General features: G+C 42.2%; 1 protein-coding gene across 2 annotated transcripts in view; it reads left to right on the top strand.

Moving 5' to 3' along the window:
* The window catches only part of Lin28b (lin-28 homolog B), a 74,087-nt gene extending 60,395 nt beyond the window's left edge, over positions 1 to 13,692 (top strand). For both annotated transcript variants that reach the window (XM_032899105.1, XM_032899104.1), the window contains one exon: positions 12,805 to 13,692. In XM_032899105.1, coding sequence (XP_032754996.1) covers positions 12,805 to 13,165 — 361 coding nt within the window. In that variant the 3' untranslated portion in view covers positions 13,166 to 13,692. The remainder of the gene's footprint in view (positions 1 to 12,804) is intronic.
* The last annotated feature ends 5,463 nt before the right edge of the window (positions 13,693 to 19,155 follow it).

Genomic DNA, 19,155 nt, shown 5'->3' with positions numbered 1-19,155 from the left:
TTTTTACTCTATTAGTAAATTTGTTCATTTTAAACATTGTAACTTTCAAGTCTAAAGTACCTGTAACTTTGCTGTCATAATTTTTCATTTTCTTCTAAGTCATTGAATGTATATATAGTAGCTGTCTTGGGATGTTTTGTTTGTTTGATAGCTTGCTTGCATCCTTTCCTTCCTGTTTAGAAAATTTGAGAATCTTGATTATTTCTCCCTCTTGAATATGGGTTAGTTTTCCTGCTTTTTATGTCTAGTAACTTGCTGTTCTAGGCAAACTGTTTGACTGATAGGTTGTAGACTGCATGGGTTATTTTAACTTCACAGGACATTGAGTTTTGTTCTGTATGCTGTAGTCCTACTGCAGTTTTACTCTGGCTTTACTTTTGTTGTGGTTTAGGAAATTTATTTTGGTTTTGTTGCTGGGTCCTGGAGAACAGCCTTTCCTTTCTTTAAAGTGTGGTTCTTTTTCCATAAGGCAAAGGGTTACTGTGATTAAGCAACTTTCTGTTTCTGTATTTAAATTCCAGTGTGGTTTCTATACAATCTGGCTAGTCAGTATTTCCTACCATTGTCTGATCTCGAGTATCTCTGTTTATCTCTCTTCAAATAATAAAGCCTTTCTTGCTGTGTTTTGCAGAGCTCTTAATCAGATGTATTTGTGCTTTAGGGAGATGCCTTTGCATATAGCCCTTGTCCCCAGAAACCTAGTTCATGAATTCTATAGGAATCCTGAGGTGATGTCTGTCTGTATCCTTTGTGGATAAATATCTAGTCATCCCTGACTGAACCCCAGTGGCAGACCAAGGGTACTTCCCACCCAAGTTTAACTTATTAGGTTGATGCCTAGGAACTTGGTTGAGTTATTTGCAGGAGCATGGTTGACTCAGAAGTAGCTGCATCCCTGAAAAGCTCACGGCAATATGGCTGACAACCTGGGGAAGCTGTATCCCCAGGTTTTCTGCTCAGCTTGTAGGCAGCTTTCACCCATTGTTTACAGCTTATGTAGCTTTGGGGAAGGGCCTCCTTCCTCTCTCCAGAACAGAATGTTTCAGTGCAAAGGAAATTGCTACACACCAGTGCGTGCGTGCGTGCGTGCGTGCGTGCGTGCGTGCGTGCGTGTGCGTGTGTGTGTGTTTAGAGAGCATGTGTTTCTTCACGATTGTGAAAATGAGAGGCTTCCCTCAGGAGCCATTCCCTCAAGCCCTTCTACCTTGCTGTTTGAGTCAGGTTTTCTCAGTGACCTAGAATTTCCCTCATAGGCTGAGCTGGCTGGCCTGACATGAACCCTAGGGATCTACCTGCCTCTACCTTCCCAATGTTGGTTGTAAGCACGCACCACTTCACCCACCATTTTGATATAACTTCTGGAGATTGAACCTAGGTGCTGCACTTGATGGTGAGCACTTTAATGACTGAGCTGTCTCCTCAACCCTAGTCTCTGTTTTTCTATTGAATTCTGGAGATTAATTTTTATACTGTCAGTATGGTTCAATTTTAATTTCTTAGTTCTGTTAGCATTTTGTCTAAGCTCCACCCCACAGTTACCTGGCAACAGCCAGGTGTGCCTGACACTGTAAAAGGGGCTGCTCACCTCTCTGACTTCCTTGCTCTTGTTCTGTCCTCTCACCCCTCCCCACCTCCGAGTGCTCATGGCGAGCTGGCCTCTACTCCTCCCCTCCCTCCCTCTGCCTTTCTACTACCCTCTCAGTCCCCTCTCCATGCCCTAAATAAACTCTCCTCTATACTGTACTGTGCACGCCCTTCCTTACACATCCACCAAACACATTCCTTCTCTCTTTACCTTTCATAAACACAGCATCTCCCTCTAACCAGGATGCTGAGGTCCAAACTCCGTGCTTGCTCAAAGATCACTATGCACTGGCCCATCCTCGTGACCATGAGTGTTCTGTTGGGAAAAGAGACTGTCAGTGGGATGAAGAGCAAGCCAGTACAATAAAGCACTGTAATGTAAAAGTACATTGCAGAGACTGCCTCTGCAATGCAGGGGAGCAGACCCTCGCCTTTAAAACTGAACTGTAGACACTTCCCTTTTCTTTTATCCTCCCACCACTAAAAAGAGAAAACGTTTATTTAACCATTTATTTGCAACATACATGTGTGGACATTAGAAGTCAACTTGTGGGAATTTGTTCTCTCTTTTCGCCATGACGGTTCTGGGGATTAGACTCGGGTCATCAGGCTTGGCAGCAGACACCTCATCTTGCCACTCCTCCTCTGGGTCTTTGTGTCTATGTCACTAAAGCCCATGCTGTCCTGGAACTTTCAGCCATCCCCCTGCCTACCTCTGGTGCTAAAATTGTGGGGCGTGTGCCGAAAATAGGGCTCAAGTTATTCTTTATATCCTTCTTCACCTCGGCAGTTCTTTGGAAGAATGCATACGGTCTGTGTTATCCTTCAGTTGATTTTTAGTTATTCCAAGGTATAAATCAGAAAAATATCAAAGAAATGAACGTTGAACAATGAACTGTGTGGAAAGACAGGTTGCATCTGTAACAAAGCAGATTAATTTTCTGATATCTCATCAAAATGCAAGTGTAGGGACCAGAAGTATACCATGGGGGTAGGTAAGTGCTTATTGCATACAGGGGCTCAGTTTTCACCCTAAGTAACCGCCCTCCCCTATTAGGGGTGCTGACTGGTTTATGCCAACTGACTCAGGCTGTAGTCATCTGAGAAGAAGACCTTCAGCTGAGGAAATGCTTCCTGGAGATCGGGGTGTATCTGGCTAGTCTGTAGGCCTTTTCCTTAATTAGGGAGCAATAAGGGAATGACCAGCCTATTGTGGGGACACACCTGCTCTGTTTGGGGGTGTACTAAAAGAAGCAAGGGGAGGAAGCCAGTAAGCAGCGCCTCTCCAGGACCTTTGCGTCAGCTCCTCCTGCCTCCAAGATTCTTCACAGTTTTCCCTTTGATAGCTTCCTCTGTGATTTAGGGTATGCAAGCCAAATAAACCCTTCTTCCCTAAATCACTTTTGATCATGGTGCTTCATCACGACACTAATAGCCCTAACTAAGAAGAAGGCAAAGAAAATCACAGTGTGCAAGAAATGGAAAATATAATTACTTGTAGAGTATCTGTAAAATACGAATAGAATTATCAAGAAGGTATTTAGTTTCTCTCCCCCTTACTCCTCGTGTGTGTGTGTGTGTGTGTGTGTGTGATGTGTGTGTGTCCACCCACTGGGGTGTGTGTGTGTGTGTGATGTGGGTGGGATGTGTGTGTGTGATGTGTGTGGTGTTAGCCAGTGGGTGTGATGTGTGTGTTGTGTGTGTGATGTGTGTGTGTTGTATGTGTGTGGTGTGTGTGTGGTGTGTGTGGTGTGTGTGTGTGTGTGTGTTGGGGGGTTAGGGTCTTCTTGAGTTCTCTTCAAACTTGTCCCCCCACTTCAGCTTTCTGAATAGCAGGAATGACAGAAATATATCACAATGCCAAGCCAGAAGACTCTTAAAAGATATCTCAAAGTGAGATTACAAATACTTATAAACAAAATGATACCGTATTGAAAATTATAAAAAAAAAATTATTGAAAATTAATAAAAATGTAAATGGCGCAAACCCAGCTTGCTATTGCACATTGCTATGGAGCGGTGCTGACATAGTGCAGTCTTGTAAACACTGGGCCCAGTCTAAGAGGAGAGGCTCCTGTTCCTTGCTTCTGGGTACCCTCTCATGCCCTCAGACGCGGTAGTGGGGTAACTGCTTTTGTTGGTCTTTATAAAACATTCGCATCTTTGACATTCATCAGAGTCACCAGTTCCATGGATTTGTTTGTCCTCCCTGTTCGCTTTACCTTTCAGCCTTTCCTTCTTTTTCTTTTCTTACTTTTGCTGAAACAGAATCTCTGTCTCTGGCTGGCCTGGAACTTGCTATGTAAACCAGGCTGATCCTGAATGTCAGAGATCCTCCTGCCTCTGCCACCTTCGTTCTCCCCCCCACGTCTGCAGAACCTTCTGTCTTTTCATATCCCCGTCAAGGTGACACTTTCTCACAAGGATACTGATGAGTTAAACAGGACTGCATGGATGAACGGGCATTGGAAACTGGCTCCGCCCTCTTTTTATTGTCTCAAGCATTTGTTTACCTGTGAGCTATGCCACACAGATTTCCTTACACAAATATAAGAAATGAACAAACACTGTCATGTCCCTTTGCGAAGTTTTTGTCTAAATGTATTGCATAATAACACTTTCTCTAGAATTATTAACTAGAATGTAAATTTTCCTTTTGTCTCTAGAAATGTGTGGGGTTTTTTATTGATTCCTGAGAGGATTTCTTATGGGTATTTTCTTACGTAAAGGTATACGTTTTTCTCCTGAGTAGTCACCCTGCGTCTACTGTGACGTGCCAGTCTTTTTTGTCTTTGCTTTTACTCATCTAACAATTGTGAACATCTTTAGTGAACCCTACTTGTAGGAACAAAACATGAAGGATTTGGGGTTCTTAAGTATGTTAGTGGAAGGTTAAACATTCCACCTTTCACACATTCGTAGGAAGATCAGAGAGTGCCTCAAGACGTGAGTAAGAAATGAAAATGAAACTTGATGATTTGCACCCAGGATACCTTCTTTCTGGGTGATATGTCATCCTGTCTTATTTCCATCTCCTTTCCCTGGTATCGTCTTACATTATTAATGTTTTAATTATATTTTTAGAACTTTACTCATTTGGTTTATTAGTATTATAAACATAATGCTAATTGTGTTATAAACATAATCCTAATATAATCATATTTTTATAATTTCCTTTTAGCATGTTAGAAATAATTTCCAGTAGTATTAAAAATAAATCTTTAATTAACATTCTCTTGTCTCAACTTCTCGAGTTCTGGGGTGCATGGACATCAAAACACCTGATTACGAGTGATAAGACACCATGACCAAGACAGTTTGTAGAAGGAAGAGTTTACTGGGCCTCACAGTTCTAGAGGGATGAAGTCTATAAAGGTGGGGAATCATGACAGCATGCAGCAGGCGTGGTGGCGGGAGCAGAAATAAATATCACTTTTATTGTATCAGGAATTTTATTTTCTTTTATTACAACTATAAGATTTCATTAACAAAAATATATATATATATATAGTGGCTTTATTTCTTCATGTAAATTTCCATCAGCCAAATCCATAAAATGATTGGAAGAAAAGAAATTATTTTTTCCCTGGAGAATTGTCCTCATTAAAAGCCATTTTTCCTTTGATTTGGGAATATATACAAATCAGTGTGTTAGCCTATTAATTATTAGCAATTATTAAGGGGTTTTGGACTTAACAATCTGACACACCCAAGAGATTTCAGTGTCGCATAATGCTTTAAGGATTGATTGATTTATTTATTTATTTATTTATTTATTTATTTATATGTGCTTGCATGTATGTATGTGTATCATATGGCCCTCAGAGGCCATAAAAAGATGGCAGAGTCACTGTAGCTGGAATTACAGGTATTGATGAGCCACTTGGTGTAGGGACTGAGAATTGAACCCAGGTCCTCTGCAGGTGCTCTTACCTGCTGAGCCGTTGTTCCAACCTGAGACCCACCTCTTTAAGTGATCAGTGATCAGGGAAAAGATCCAGGGATGTTTAGCTTCATCAAGCTTAGTCCCATGTGTACCTTCCTGGCATAAAGCATCCCTGCAAGAAGTCCTAAGGGCAAAGAAAATGTTCATGACCTCACCCTCATTTCTTAATTTTCAAGATGAGACCTACATAGAAGGAAAAATACCTCATTTGACAGAAGTTATCTGAACATTGTAGCAATTGAACCCTCAATTTTCACCCTTCTACGTGGTGAGCAATTTTAGAATGCTCCTTCTTGGCAAAGGGTAATGTGTAGGCTTTCACAAGAGAACCAATTTGACCAGGGAAGTAGGACGGCTCATTTCCTTCTCCTGGTTGTCTTGTCATTTTCCTCAGCAGTGACCGGGCTGCAATGAAAGGTTAAACTCAGCGAGCATTAGAAGCCTATCCTTAGTGATTTAAGCAAAACGGTCTTAATTCTGTCTTTGCTCTTTTTCAGAGTTTAGTTCTTATTCATGTGTACTGAGGCAAGTGTTTGCCCATGTGAGTGTGGGTGCCAGCAGAGGTCAGAAGATCCTCTAGACCTTCTAGAGGTCAGACGTTGGCTCCTCAGAGCTGGAGTAAACAGGCCAGTTGAGGGCTGCCAGGTTTGGGTGCTTACGACCAAACTCAGGAACCCTGGAAAAAATCTTAGCCTCTGAGCCATCTCGCTAGACCAAGGTTTTAGCTCTTTCTGACTCCCATATGGTTATTAAGACAGGATATGGTTTGGTACACGTTTCTTTAAAGGACACAGTTTAGAGAATCCTATTGAGCCAGCGCTCCAAGGCGAACCCTCTGTAAATGTCACTTATATAAAATGTAACAGTACAGAAAGGAGTACTTTAACCTGTCTTCTTCATAAAAGCTCAGATCCTAGCAGCATTATTTGCATCAAAGGTCACTGTCACTTAATGCCAGAGTTCTGCTTAACACAGCAGATAGGCTATTGGCTAAACCAGAATAACGCCTTTTAATTTTCCTGCTATGGACATTGACTTGCAGAGAAGCAGAGACCTGTGTAAGAGAGAGGGGTAGGGAGAGAGGGAGGGAGAGAGAGAGAGAGAGAGCTTTTGAAATCCTTGTTTTATATACCTAAGGTTTTAGGGTAGTATGCTATTTAAGATCTTTCATACATTATTTAATGCTTATATCTACTTGGGAGATTATAAATTATTCCTTTATCAAGTAATGATCAAACTCTTTAAATTTTCTTGTGCTCCAGTCTAGTATTTTATTTATTTATTGTGTAATTTGAAATCAGTTCTCACTGTTTCCTGGCTGACCTGGGACTCACTGTTTGGACCAGAGTAGCCCTGAACTCCTGCCTCTGCCCCCCAAGTCCCAAGATCACAGCTATGTGCCCTCATGATTGGCATCCAGTTCAGGGTTTAATATTAAAACAAATTTCATTTCTTAGGGGAAAATTTTAGTGTAATTACACTAAAGCTTAAAAGAAATCAAGAATAACAGTTGTAAAAGTTGACATAGTTCTGGTGGAAATGTGTCCCTTTCAGCAATGCCTCGTCACATCTCTGACACTAGAGAATTTGGCGCTCCCATGAGAGACACATCTAGACTTATATTTCCAGCCATGCTACCAAATAAATAAGTGAGCAAACATTGCCAGAAATTATACATTCCTCTCAGATTCCTCATCCAAGTAGCTCCCTCCCGTCTTAGTCATCCTAAGGTAAATTAAGTATATGTTCTTTCTGTGTGTAAACTATTTATTCCTAAAGACGTGTGGCCAAAGAGTAAGAGAACAGCTAGAAGCTCTCAGCTAGGACGCCATTCTGCAGCCGTGCTGCCGCTACTGCAGAGAGGCCTTTGGCTCACGTGAGTGCAGAGAGAAGTCGCTTCTGACCTGACACTCCTCCTTCATTGTCTGGTACTGGCCGAGGGTGGGATGCGACCCTATTTCTAACAAGCTGCTTTTACTCCCCAAAAATTGGAAAGCATTAAGTTATCTGCTTTTGAATACATCTTTCCCTAAAAAAAAATTAACAGCTATACCAGCCTCTTCCATTAGCCAGAACAGATTACCTGCTGGGATGTTGCTTGTCACCCAAAAGAGAGATATTTATTTCAATTAAAGGTTTAACTTAAAACCTAGAATTCATTATTTTGATCTTCGAGTTGTTATCTAAAGTAGATCACTTTAAACAAATGGTTATTGTTTCATCCAGGTGCTGCAGAATTTCCCAAGTGTTTTTAAATGTAATTAAATAAACCTCAAAATACCTGGTTTATACATTCCTGAGTGAATTGTACTAACCTGAAAAGCTCCCTTTGGCACCACCCCTTCCCCACAGGCCTCTGATAGTTTCTCTTCCCTCTGTGGTCTCTTCTTTTGTAAACCCACTTCTCCACTTTCCATCTCCACTTCTCAGCGACCCACACTACAGTTTTTCTTATTTATTCATTCATTTATGTCCCTCATTTTCCATTTTGTTGTTTTTATAAGATGACTAGAGATTGCAAGAAGAGCTCTCAGTGTTTTACTTGGTTTCCAAGGTTACCTCGGTACATTCTTAGTTGATGTTACAAGCCAGACCACATCATTAATCAGAGCCAAAAAGCTAATAAACTCGAAGCAGTTCAAAAACAAAGACGGCATCGAATAAGGTGACAACATAAACATGTACATTTTATCGTCTAGCTAATTATCGCCACACCTGTCATTGGAGTCTGATACAGAGTTTTGCACATAGTGTATATTTTGAGTACGTGTTTCCTTGTAGGACAAGGATTGAATGGATTTTCTAAATATTTGATCCCACTAATCAGTAAGGGGTAGAGGTAGTCCTCATTAACCAACTAATAAGAGGCGAGTAGAGTAGGTGACGTGTAAGAGACTCCCCTCTGAACCCACCTCCGTTTAAATGGTCGGAAACTGGGCTTAAACGATAGAGAATTCATTTCTGCTGCCACAAATTTTAGTTTCAAATTCCATTTTGTGTCCTTACCACCCAGAACTAGGACAGAGTCATCCAAACACCTACTTTTACTGGGCATTAAAGCTGAGATCTAATCTGAGAAGCCCAAGAAGACAAAGAGTAGGCTGCTGTGACTTAAGGGTATGGTTGTAGGGAGCTTACAGCTTAAGTGTTAAGAGAACGCCATTTTTATAGACAGCATGGAAAGTAGACTTTAATCAAAATCAACAAAACTCGAAAGGCTGTTTCTAAGCTACAGTAGTGTGAGAGTCAGTGACCTCCACAGGCTCAGAGGTTAGACATTGACCTGCAGCTGGTGGCACTGTTTGGGAAGGCATGGACTCATGAGACGCAGCCTTGCTAGAGGAAGTATGTCACTAGCAGGTTTCCGTTTCCTGAGGAAGCTTCCCACCATCACGCTCCCCTCACCAAGTAGACTCTCCCTCCAGAACCATAAACCAAAAGGAATTCTTTTAATAAGGTCAGGAAGTGTTAACTTGTAACCATGAAGTTGGGGCTGGGGGTCGGGAGGGAGTAGCAGTTGAGTGAGGAGTGTTAGTCCTCATCCTTTTTGATGATACAAGTAGGCACAGATGAATCTGTTACTCACTGAAACAATTGCATTGTGGTCTCAGAACAGAGAGACCTGAAGCAGTCTGCTTCTTTTAAGAACTCATGGTCTCTCATTTGGAAACGGTCTTGATCCTTCTCACCTTCCTGTTCTAGGGGGGTTTTCTATGCCTTTCCTACACATCTTTCTCTCCAAAGCTTGCCTTCCGACTGAACTCTGCCTGAGCTCTCTGATACCATGCACGGACAAGGCTTCGAGTTTCTGTGTATGTTCTTACTTTTTCCTAACACTGAGAAACACTCTAACTTGTGTTTCTCCGTAGTATTTTAGACAGCCACCTGACTGTCTACAGTATGACTGCTCCCTGATTTAAAAAAAAAAAAAGAAGTCACTTTTGGAGACAAGGGGAACACACAACTGATGAAGCCTTTTTAGGTGTTGAGGTATTAGTTACAAAATAACAATTTAGTAAACCCTCAGATTTTATCTCAGTTCTAACCATTATATTGTGCCTGATATCATTTGGAAGGACAATTTATTGGGCTGGAGAGATGGCTCAGTGGTTAAAAGCACTTGCCCCCCTTCTGGATGACTGGAGTTCAGTTCCCAGCACCCGTTATCAAGTGGTCCACGGTGCCTGCAACTGTGGCTCCAGTGGTCTGACGTCTCTGGCCTGTGGTCACCTGCACACACGTACACAGAAGCGCATACAGGTACATGCGCACATAAGTAAAAGCATCTTTTTGAAGATGTGCGTTTAGTTATGTGTGTATGTATGGGTCTGTGCAAGTGAGTTCAGCTGCTAGTAGAGACAAATCTCCCTGGAGCCAGACTCCAGAAGTAGTGACCCCTCAACATGGACCGGGGGACTGACCTGGGATCCTCTGACCCATCTCGTCAGCCCCATGAGTAGTTGTAAAGGCTTAAGAGAGTTGTGAGTCTTTTTGTTTATTTTTGCCATCTTACGTCTTCTCTTCTTCTACTGATACAATTCTTCCCATTAGAAATTTTATCTTAATTTTGTGGTCTTAAAAAGTTGACTATATTGCCTGTTATTTAATCTTCCATCTTTAAAATCTTCAAAAATATAATAAATAATGCTTATAGAATATATGCCAGCTCATTGGAATTAAAGTATCAATGATTCCACTAAGAACTTAGTAATGTTCTAAAATTAAAGTGGTCACTTTTGGTAATCTTTGTGCTTAAATTGGAAGAAACTCTACATGGTGCCATTGGCTTGCCATTTATAACGTACGAACCATAGGTGACTTGTTTGGTTTAATTGTTTTAAAACCCTGGTGAGATCCCTTCCAGGGCCTGCATGCCAGGCATACAGAACGTTTTAATTTTTAGGCCAAGCTGTTGGAATTTATAACAAAGTATGATTATATTTTTGTAGTCTATAGACTACATTGTAGACTATATTTTTGTATATTTTTTATCATGACATACTCCATCCCAGGGTTGGTTAGGTACACAGCCTACCTAACCAACCCTGGGATAGACACCGGCCTCCGGCCAGGGTGAGGGTAAGGCAAAATAAGAGCGCTCCTTCTTTTGAGATTTATTTATTTTATTTATATGTGTACATTATAGCTCTCTGCAGACACACCAGAAGAGGGCATCAGATCCCATTACAGATGGTTGTGAGCCACCATGTGGTTGCTGGGAATTGAACTCAGGACCTTTGGAAGAGCAGTCAGTGCTCTTAACCACTGAGCCACCTCTCCGGCCCAAGAGTGCTTCTTAGTGTCTCCATTTTTTAAACTGTTTTGAAAAATGAAAAGGCAATTATGATTGAGACTGAGCAAATACATTTCTTTGCTCAGTTTTTAGAAGTTAGATTTTCTAGCATCTAGAGTAGAACCTGTCCTTGTCCCCAGAGTGCTTTCAGATTTAAATGACCAATCAGAACAATGCTCACACTCACTTCAGATTAGGGAAATTTACTCCAACTTTCTATAGAAAGAAAGTCAACTTTTCTAGTCACCAAAGTAGCACCAGACCACAGTGATTGAGCCTCAGTCCTTGGGTGACTCCTTAGCCCTCAGGAGACTCCTTCACAGCAGGGCTCTGGTTTAAACACTCAGTGTTTGCCTCACACTGGCTAATTCTGCTCCTCCTCCTCCTCCCCCACCTTCTCCTCCTCTTCCTCCTCTTCCTCCTCCTCCTTTTAAGTAGACAGCTTAGGTATCACATTTCCTTGTAAATTTTATACAAAGGCAAAGATTATTTCAGTTCTGTTAGATACTGAAGTCTTTAACTCATAAAACTCAACTTAGTTTGTAATTTTTCTGAATGCTGAGTAAGTTAATTCCTAGTGTGGCAAACAAACGTGTGTGTGTGGTGTATGCGTGTGTGTGTGTGTGTGTGTGTGTGTGTGTGTGTGTGTGTGTGTGTGAATCTGTATGTGTAATACAGTTGTTATCCCCCTCCTGGTACTGACAGTTTCTCATCCCTTTTCTCCTCTCTCTAACAGGATGTCCCCACCCCCCACAGACCTTCCTACTTCCTGGGGCCTCAGGTCTCTCCACAGTTAGGTTCTTCTTCTCTCACTGGGAACAGACCAGGCAGTCCTCTGCTGTATATGTGTCAGGGTCTTATATCAACTAGTGTATGCTGCCTGGCTGGTGGCTCAGTGTCAGAGATCTCAGGGGTCCAGTTAGTTGAGACTGCTGGTCTTTCTTGGGGTTGCCCTCCTCCTCAGCTTCTTCCAGCCTTTCCCTAAGTAAACCACAGGGGTCCCCAATTTTTGTCCATTGGTTGGGGGTAAGTGTCTGGGCTGACCACTTGGAGGACAGCCATGCTAAGCTCTTGTCTGTAAGCACACCATAGCCTCAGAAACAATGTCAGGCCTTGGAGCCTCCCCTTGAGCTGGATCCCAAGTTGGCCTATCACTGGACCTCCTTTCCCTCAGTCTCCTCCATTTTTGTCCCTGCAGTTCTTTTAGACAGCAACAATTCTGGGACAGAGTTTTTGACTGTGGGATGGCAATCCCATCCCTCACTTGATGTCCTGTCTTTCTTCTGGAAGTGAGCAGAACAAGCTCCCTCTCCCCACTTTGGGCCTTTCATCTAAGGCCTCTTCCTTTGAGTCCTGAGAGTCTCTCACCTCCCGGGATTCTGGTCCATTCTAGAGGGTCCCCCACCTCCTACCTCTCAAGGTTGCCTGTTTCCATTCTTTCTGCTGGCCCTCAGGGCTTCACTCCTCTTCCCCCCTTCCCCCTGTACTAGTCATGTTTCCCTTTTTCCCTCCCTATCCCCTCTCCCACACAGGTCCCTCCCTTCCTCTACTCCCAGTGATTGCCTTCCTCTCCTCACATCACCTCATGGTGATTCTGGGTTTATTGTTGGCTGCCATCTAGTGGTTTAAAGTATTCCTTCATGATTGCCTGTGAAATGTGAGCCCTAGCTTCTGTATGGGAGCACTAATTATCACGCTGTCCTTTTCGTGTTTTCACTGGCTGTTGTGTTTAACACCACTCATTTCTATAAAGTTGCTGGAATGTTTTGGTGATGAGAATCCTTGAAGCAATTAGTATAGACAATATAAATAGTATATACTTTAAGAAGTCACATTAAAATAAGCCGATCTCATTGATAGTTTTTGATCTTTGGTAATTTAAAATTTTATTACATAATTTATTTCAATAATTACCACTTTTCTAAATATTACTGATACACAGTACCTACCTTTAAGATTTCTTTTTCGCTTTTCTTTGCAGATGCTACAACTGCGGTGGTCTCGACCATCATGCTAAAGAATGCGGTCTACCTCCTCAGCCAAAGAAGTGCCATTACTGCCAGAGCATCATGCACATGGTGGCCAACTGCCCGCACAAGCTTGTCGCGCAGCTGCCCGCCTCGGCTCAGGGAAGGCCAGAGGCGGAGTGCCAGCCATGCACTTCCCCCAGAGACGTGGGAGGGGGGCACGGCTGCACAGCGCCGTTTCCTCAGGAGGTGAAGTCAGAAATGGCGGAGCAGTCAGACAGATCACCCCAAGAAGTTTCTGCCACAAAAGCATTTGCAGCAATAGGAGAGCAAAACAAAAAGGGGCCTTTGATTCAGAAACGGAAAAAGACTTAGTATTGTCAGTGTTCTCTTCACCCGGCTGGGGAGTCTACCTCATGCAAGCACAGGGGAATAGTGTTCCACAGAGAGCAGCCGACCGGGGGTTTTAACTACTGCTGAGGAACTCTGATGTTCTTAATTAGACAAATCACTCTTAAGCAAATCTCATTTAAGCAGGGTGTCATGTTTTGTAGAATTGAGATGCTACATATAGTATGTGCATGAGTGAGCGGGGAAACCCGAATCTGTGTGTGTGTGTGTGTGTGTGTGTGTGTGTGTGTGTGTAGAAGCACGTACTCTTTCTCAGATAGTTGGGCATCTCCAAGCATTGAAAATCCATGTGAAACATTTGAGATGGCTTCAGAGTTAATCCTTGGAATTTTTCCTAAATACTACTTCTTTTATATTATGTAAACAAACAAACAAACCACGTGACTGTTACCTTTCATGTGAACCAAAGCTTACTTCAGATCTCAGAGCTGCCAGTTAGATGGCACTCACGGCTTTTGGGATACTTGATGCCTCCCAAGTGAGTATTCACAACTCCCATGACGCAGACGGAGTGTCTGTGCCGTTTTGTCTGCTCCTGTTAAGGTAGTAACTTAACTCTAGATGCCTCTGACTGCCATACCCTTTAATTGCTGAATAGGACAGTGAATGTGACGTCTCTGTGCTGAGATTCCAGTGTCCTCTGTTCTGTTTTGATTGTAAATTACATGCCTATTAAGAAAAGTGGAGGGGAGGGTAATGTGTATAGTAATGTGATCCTGTTCAGTGGTGTTTCCATACTAGGTCTTTACAAGTGCTCTGAGGTCTTTAAGGGACTGTGGCAACAGAAGCTCCCTTTGACTGCGTAGCTTTTGAACCATCACTTAGAACAAGAAGGTCTCTTACTTACTACTGAAGCCTTAGAGAAAAACTTTATTATTTGGGTATATTTTAGTAGCTGTTTTTATTTCCCATCGAGAGTCCTCAGACCTGTTTCTGAAACAAACAAACGCAGCATAGAAATAAAATGGTGGGGCATAAAGTGAAAATGAAGTTGCCCCATAGATGGAGCCCAGGACTGATACCCAAAAGGATAGTGTGGTGGCAGGCAGACGGAGTGATGGGCCCAGTGTTATGTGGCTAGAAATCCTGTAGGTGTTAGCACTGATGCCGTGCAGCTCGTTGAGTACAGAGGCTGAGGTAGCCTATGTGACAGGCTCAGGACGAGCACCCAGGCTAGTCACCAAAATCTTCTCTGACAGATTCTCAGTTTGCTGAGGCCCCAGACTGCTAGGGACTGACCATGGTATTGGCTGTTTTCCATCATGTTTTGTTTTGTTTTTTAATGGAATCAGCTGGTTCTAAATGTGATGAGCAAACTTCTGAAGCATCTTCAAGAAGGTACCAAGGAACTGCAGTGCATAGTTTTGGCTGTAGCTCCATGGGTCTGTTGGTATAAGCTCAGATAATCAAACAAGAAAGCATTGTGACTCATAGGAGACACATTCTACGGAGGAGTCCCTTCCTCCGGTGTGTCTTGTTGTGGGAGGTGGGTGACGCTAAGGTTCCATCAAGCCACTAGAGGAGGAAACTGTCTGTGACTACCTTGCCAGTCCTTTCCAGAGTAGCTTGAATTTCTTGACAGTATTTATGAGAATTCCCATAGTGTTTTACTGAAGTATCGGTGTGCTGTAATACAGTGCTTATCTTTGACGATATTGAATGTGATGTAGCCATAGAGAAGTGCTGCCTTGCCTTATGTGAGGACTTCAAGCTTGTTTAAGTTATGTAGATGAATCAGAGTGTCACCCAAGTACAATGAACAAGGTAACGGTTGTACAAGTAAAATATGATAGGCCACTTTGAGCGTTCAAACCAAAGTTGCTTGACTATAAAACTAGGAAATAGTGGACTTGAAAATTAGACATCCTGTTTACATATAAAACTCAGAACTGAGGCCATTTTAAAAATGAAAGTAGAAAATTCAGAAACACTTGAACTATAGAACTTATGGGTGTGGTTGACTTCTTTTTCAGCATCTGACCAGACTGAATTACTAAAAGCACATACCAAACCTCTTACGGTTAAAAGTTGGGGTTTATTTTTATATGAAAATATTGTCACTATTACATGCTCAGGACAAAGAACTTTGCTCAGGGAACATACCATATAATGTTTTATTGGGTTTTGATGTTTTTTTTTTTTTTTTTTTTTTTTTTTTTTTTACAGATTAGTCTATAATCCTGCTTTCTCAGAACAAGCCAAATAGCTTAAGTCTTTATGTAGGTACATGTGCTTGTTAGTAACTACCTCTGAGTGACATTGTCATAATTCTGAATATCAGATATTGGTCTTTTTTTTGTTTCATGTCAAAGTCTTGTAAAGCAAACTGCCACTCCCTGCAGATGTGAATTCACACAAGTGAGACACTCTGTTTACAGCAAACAGCTACCTCCTAGCTACTACATAGCACAGCTCGATGCTGCTGCAGCCTTACGGGTCGCTGATAATCCTCTGGTACAGACACCTTTAATCTGTAGCACAGAGAGGCATTTGCAACCACGTGTTTCTGAAAAATGCCTGTTTCTCTCATGGACTTCCCATGTTAGGTAGCAAAGTCTCCAAGCATTTCCTTAAAGTTATCATGTATTGAATTTAAGGAAGAATGGGCACTCTTCATCCTAAGCAAAACGGAACACAGAAACAATCTTGAGAATAGCTCTGTTACCTAGAGGCGAGGGGCAGGAGAGGTAACAAAAGCAAACTTGGTGTTTGTATTTTGCTGACAAGTGTTATAAAAGATTCCTACCCGCTTCACGTGCCTCTACTGTACCGTGTGCAGAGCGTGAACGCACTGCAGCAGGCCACGCCGCAGGCACATGACCAGCACAGCTTGCCAAGGGGGCACGTAAAGTGCAGTGCTGCTTTGAGCCAGGGGAAAGGAGCACCACTTTGCAGGGGTTCCTAATAGTGGGCATATGGCCCGTGGGTCAAGCCACCTTTTGACCTCCCCCTCGTATCAACACAAATATAATTCCTAAAAATGATTCACTACCAGCCTTTAGCCTGTGAACTATTCATTCTCTACACAACAGGTCACAGTGGAGACGTTTTTATACTTGCATTACTAGTCTTCGGATGTATTTTTACAAATGAAAGATTTAGGGAGATTTTTATCTACTTATAACTTGGAAATTTTAGTGTGCAATCTAGAGAAAAAGTTGAAGGCGTACATTGTTGGCCTCAGTCCGCCTCCCAAACAGAGGGTGCTTTATTACCAGTTATTTTTGTATTCGGACTGAGATTTACTTTGCTCCAGTGCGGGCCTAACTTGCGCTGGTGCACGTAGTTTGTGAATAGAAGTCCGTAAGTGTTAGTAGACCTTGTAACATTCACTGTAAGATGAATTATACAGGACGTGGGGAATCTCATCAAGTCTTAAAGTTAATTTAAATTAATTTATCTGTTTTCTCTAAGAAATGTTTATCATAAAATATATATGTCATTTCCCATTTTGGTATAAAATCTAGGGAAGTGCATGCAAGTGGAGTTGTGCCGACTTTAATTTTCTAGATGTCTTAATGAGACGTATTTGTTTTAGAAAAAGAACAGCTTATTGAAAACATCCAGTTCTGTCTTACATACAGACTGTCAACACCTCTTCAAGATGTGCCTGTGTGATCTGTGACCTACTGTTCATTTAAAACGAGACGGTGACCTACGATACTCATTGTTGATCTTACACTTGGAACTGAATTACGGCAGCATTATGGTGAAGTCCTGTACTGTGAGAAAGTATCCGGATATGCAACCCCTGTGGCTTACCCCTTGATGGTCCCTGCTTGAAAATGATGGCGTTGACTACCTCCTTAATCACTCTGACTATCACCCACAGCACCTAGCACCAGACTGGCTTTAATCAGTGTGTGCTGTTTTTGTGGTGGTAACGACTCTATCCATATAAAGACCAAAGTGAACCTGGTTTCTATATGTCTTTAATACAGTGTTTTATCTGGTGTTTGAAAGTTATCTTATGTAGTGTTTAGCTTCCCTCACTCCATTTTGATTCATGTTTACAAGTGACAACTTTTTAAAAATACCCTTGAACTTGCGTTGGAAAGAACAGAAGAGGAGTTGTTACTACACTGGCACACTGCATTCCGTCACCTCGGTGGACTATTTGTTCCTCTGCAGACATGGGCCTGGTGTTGTCTTTTCGTACCAAACGTCTTACTCTGTTGGCTATTGATGTTCTGAAGTTTAAAATGACATGATAGAAAATAAAAGATGCAATGTTGGTGTTTAAGACGGGTCTGGAGAAACTTTGTGTGTGGTTCCTGTGATTGAAAAAGGGCCCTTCAGAGGTATTTTCGCCATTGTGAGTCTGAGTTAAAGGTTTCAGCGTGGTGTGGCAGTGGTGGTAAACCGGGAAGGGTTTCCAGGGGGGAGAGGACAGAGTGGCTTGTCTTCATCTGGGTTGTCCAGTGTTGTCATCAGGAATCATACAGACTTGGCAATAGAGACCTGCCCCTTGTGTAGCAGAAACAATGTCATGGAGCTTATAAAAACCTCTGGAGAAGTCATCTTGGAACCTTTTTAACAGGTTTCCCGTAGTAATCACGAGGCTTTGGAAAGAACAAATTAGGAGACAGCATCACCAGAAACTTAAAACATTAGCATAACTTGGTCAGACTGCACAGTAGTGATGCACTATCAAAATAGATCGATGAGCTATTAAACGTGACACCTGCCCCATCCAGTTAAACGCTCTCTGCTCTAGTCCGGGATGGCTGGCTTTATTATTTGGTGTCCTGTGACCCACACATCATTTATAATTCTTGAGAGTTGAAAACACTTTTTAAATTGTGGATATGCGTGCTGAGTGCCAGGGTCCTTGGAGGCCAGAGGCAGCATCAGATCCCCGGGGTGTGAGCCTTCTGACATGGTGCGAACCTTCTCCCCAGCCCATGGGGTCTTTGTTTTGCTTTTTCAAATGGAACCGTAGCCATTTTAAGTGACTGCTTTTACAGTTTGAAGCCACACGTGTGGGCATAAAAGCAATGGGTAGATTCACTTTGCTTAGGCTATGAAGAGCTTCTTGTTACAAAAGATAATAAAGACTGTGTTGTGAAGTGTACTGATGTCCTTCAGGAAATATGAAAAATGGTTTTTCAAAACAAAAGAACATGGGGAATGGAGCGATTAAGAGGTCACTCCTGTAGAGGAACTGGGTTGAGGGCGCATCACCCATGTGGTGGCTTACAAACATCTAGAACTTCAGTTCCAGGGGATCCAATGTCTTCCTCGGTCCTCGTGGGTGCCAGGTATAAGGGAGGTACACATACACACACTAAGGCAAGACACTCATATGTAAATAAAGATAAAGACTAAAGAAAATATGTAAGGAAATATAACTTCTTACAGATAACTGGCAATACTTTAAGATATATAAAACTTGAAAGTGTAGTCTTACGATCTAGAAATAATGGGTTTTGTTGATTTTCTCATCGTCAGATAGATGTGTGTGTATACATGGGACCCACATTAGATTGACTCTGGAGATGTGCGTGAATACACACATGGGACCCACATTAGATTGACTCTGGAGATGTGTGTGAATACACACATGGGACCCTCATTAGATTGACTTTGGGGCTGTACTTGACATTCACTTGCTGTTAGGTATGGTTTGGAGCTGTTCTTGTCATACAGTGTTTTGTTGTGTAGATAAACACAGTTCAGGGTACTAGAGAGGTGGGTGGGTGGCTCAACTGTGGAGAACACAGGACGTGGATTGGATTCCCAGCATTCACTCGTATGGAGGCTCTTAACCATCTGGTGTTTCATTATATGCTTTTCTTTATGTGTATGAGTATTTCCTTTGTAGTAGGTATTGTTTGTGCCAGGCACCCTCAGAGGACCAGAGAGGGCCCTGGATTCCCTGGACCTGGAGTTTAAACAAATGTTCAGAAATATCACTTCATGAGTGCACGTTCAGTTTGAAGGCTGAGCACAGC

This window comes from Rattus rattus, chromosome 3 (assembly GCF_011064425.1).
Source record: "Rattus rattus isolate New Zealand chromosome 3, Rrattus_CSIRO_v1, whole genome shotgun sequence".
NCBI classification, from domain to species: Eukaryota; Metazoa; Chordata; class Mammalia; order Rodentia; family Muridae; genus Rattus; species Rattus rattus.
Note: the sequence above shows the minus strand (reverse complement) of the source record. Positions and strands in the feature narration are given on the sequence as shown.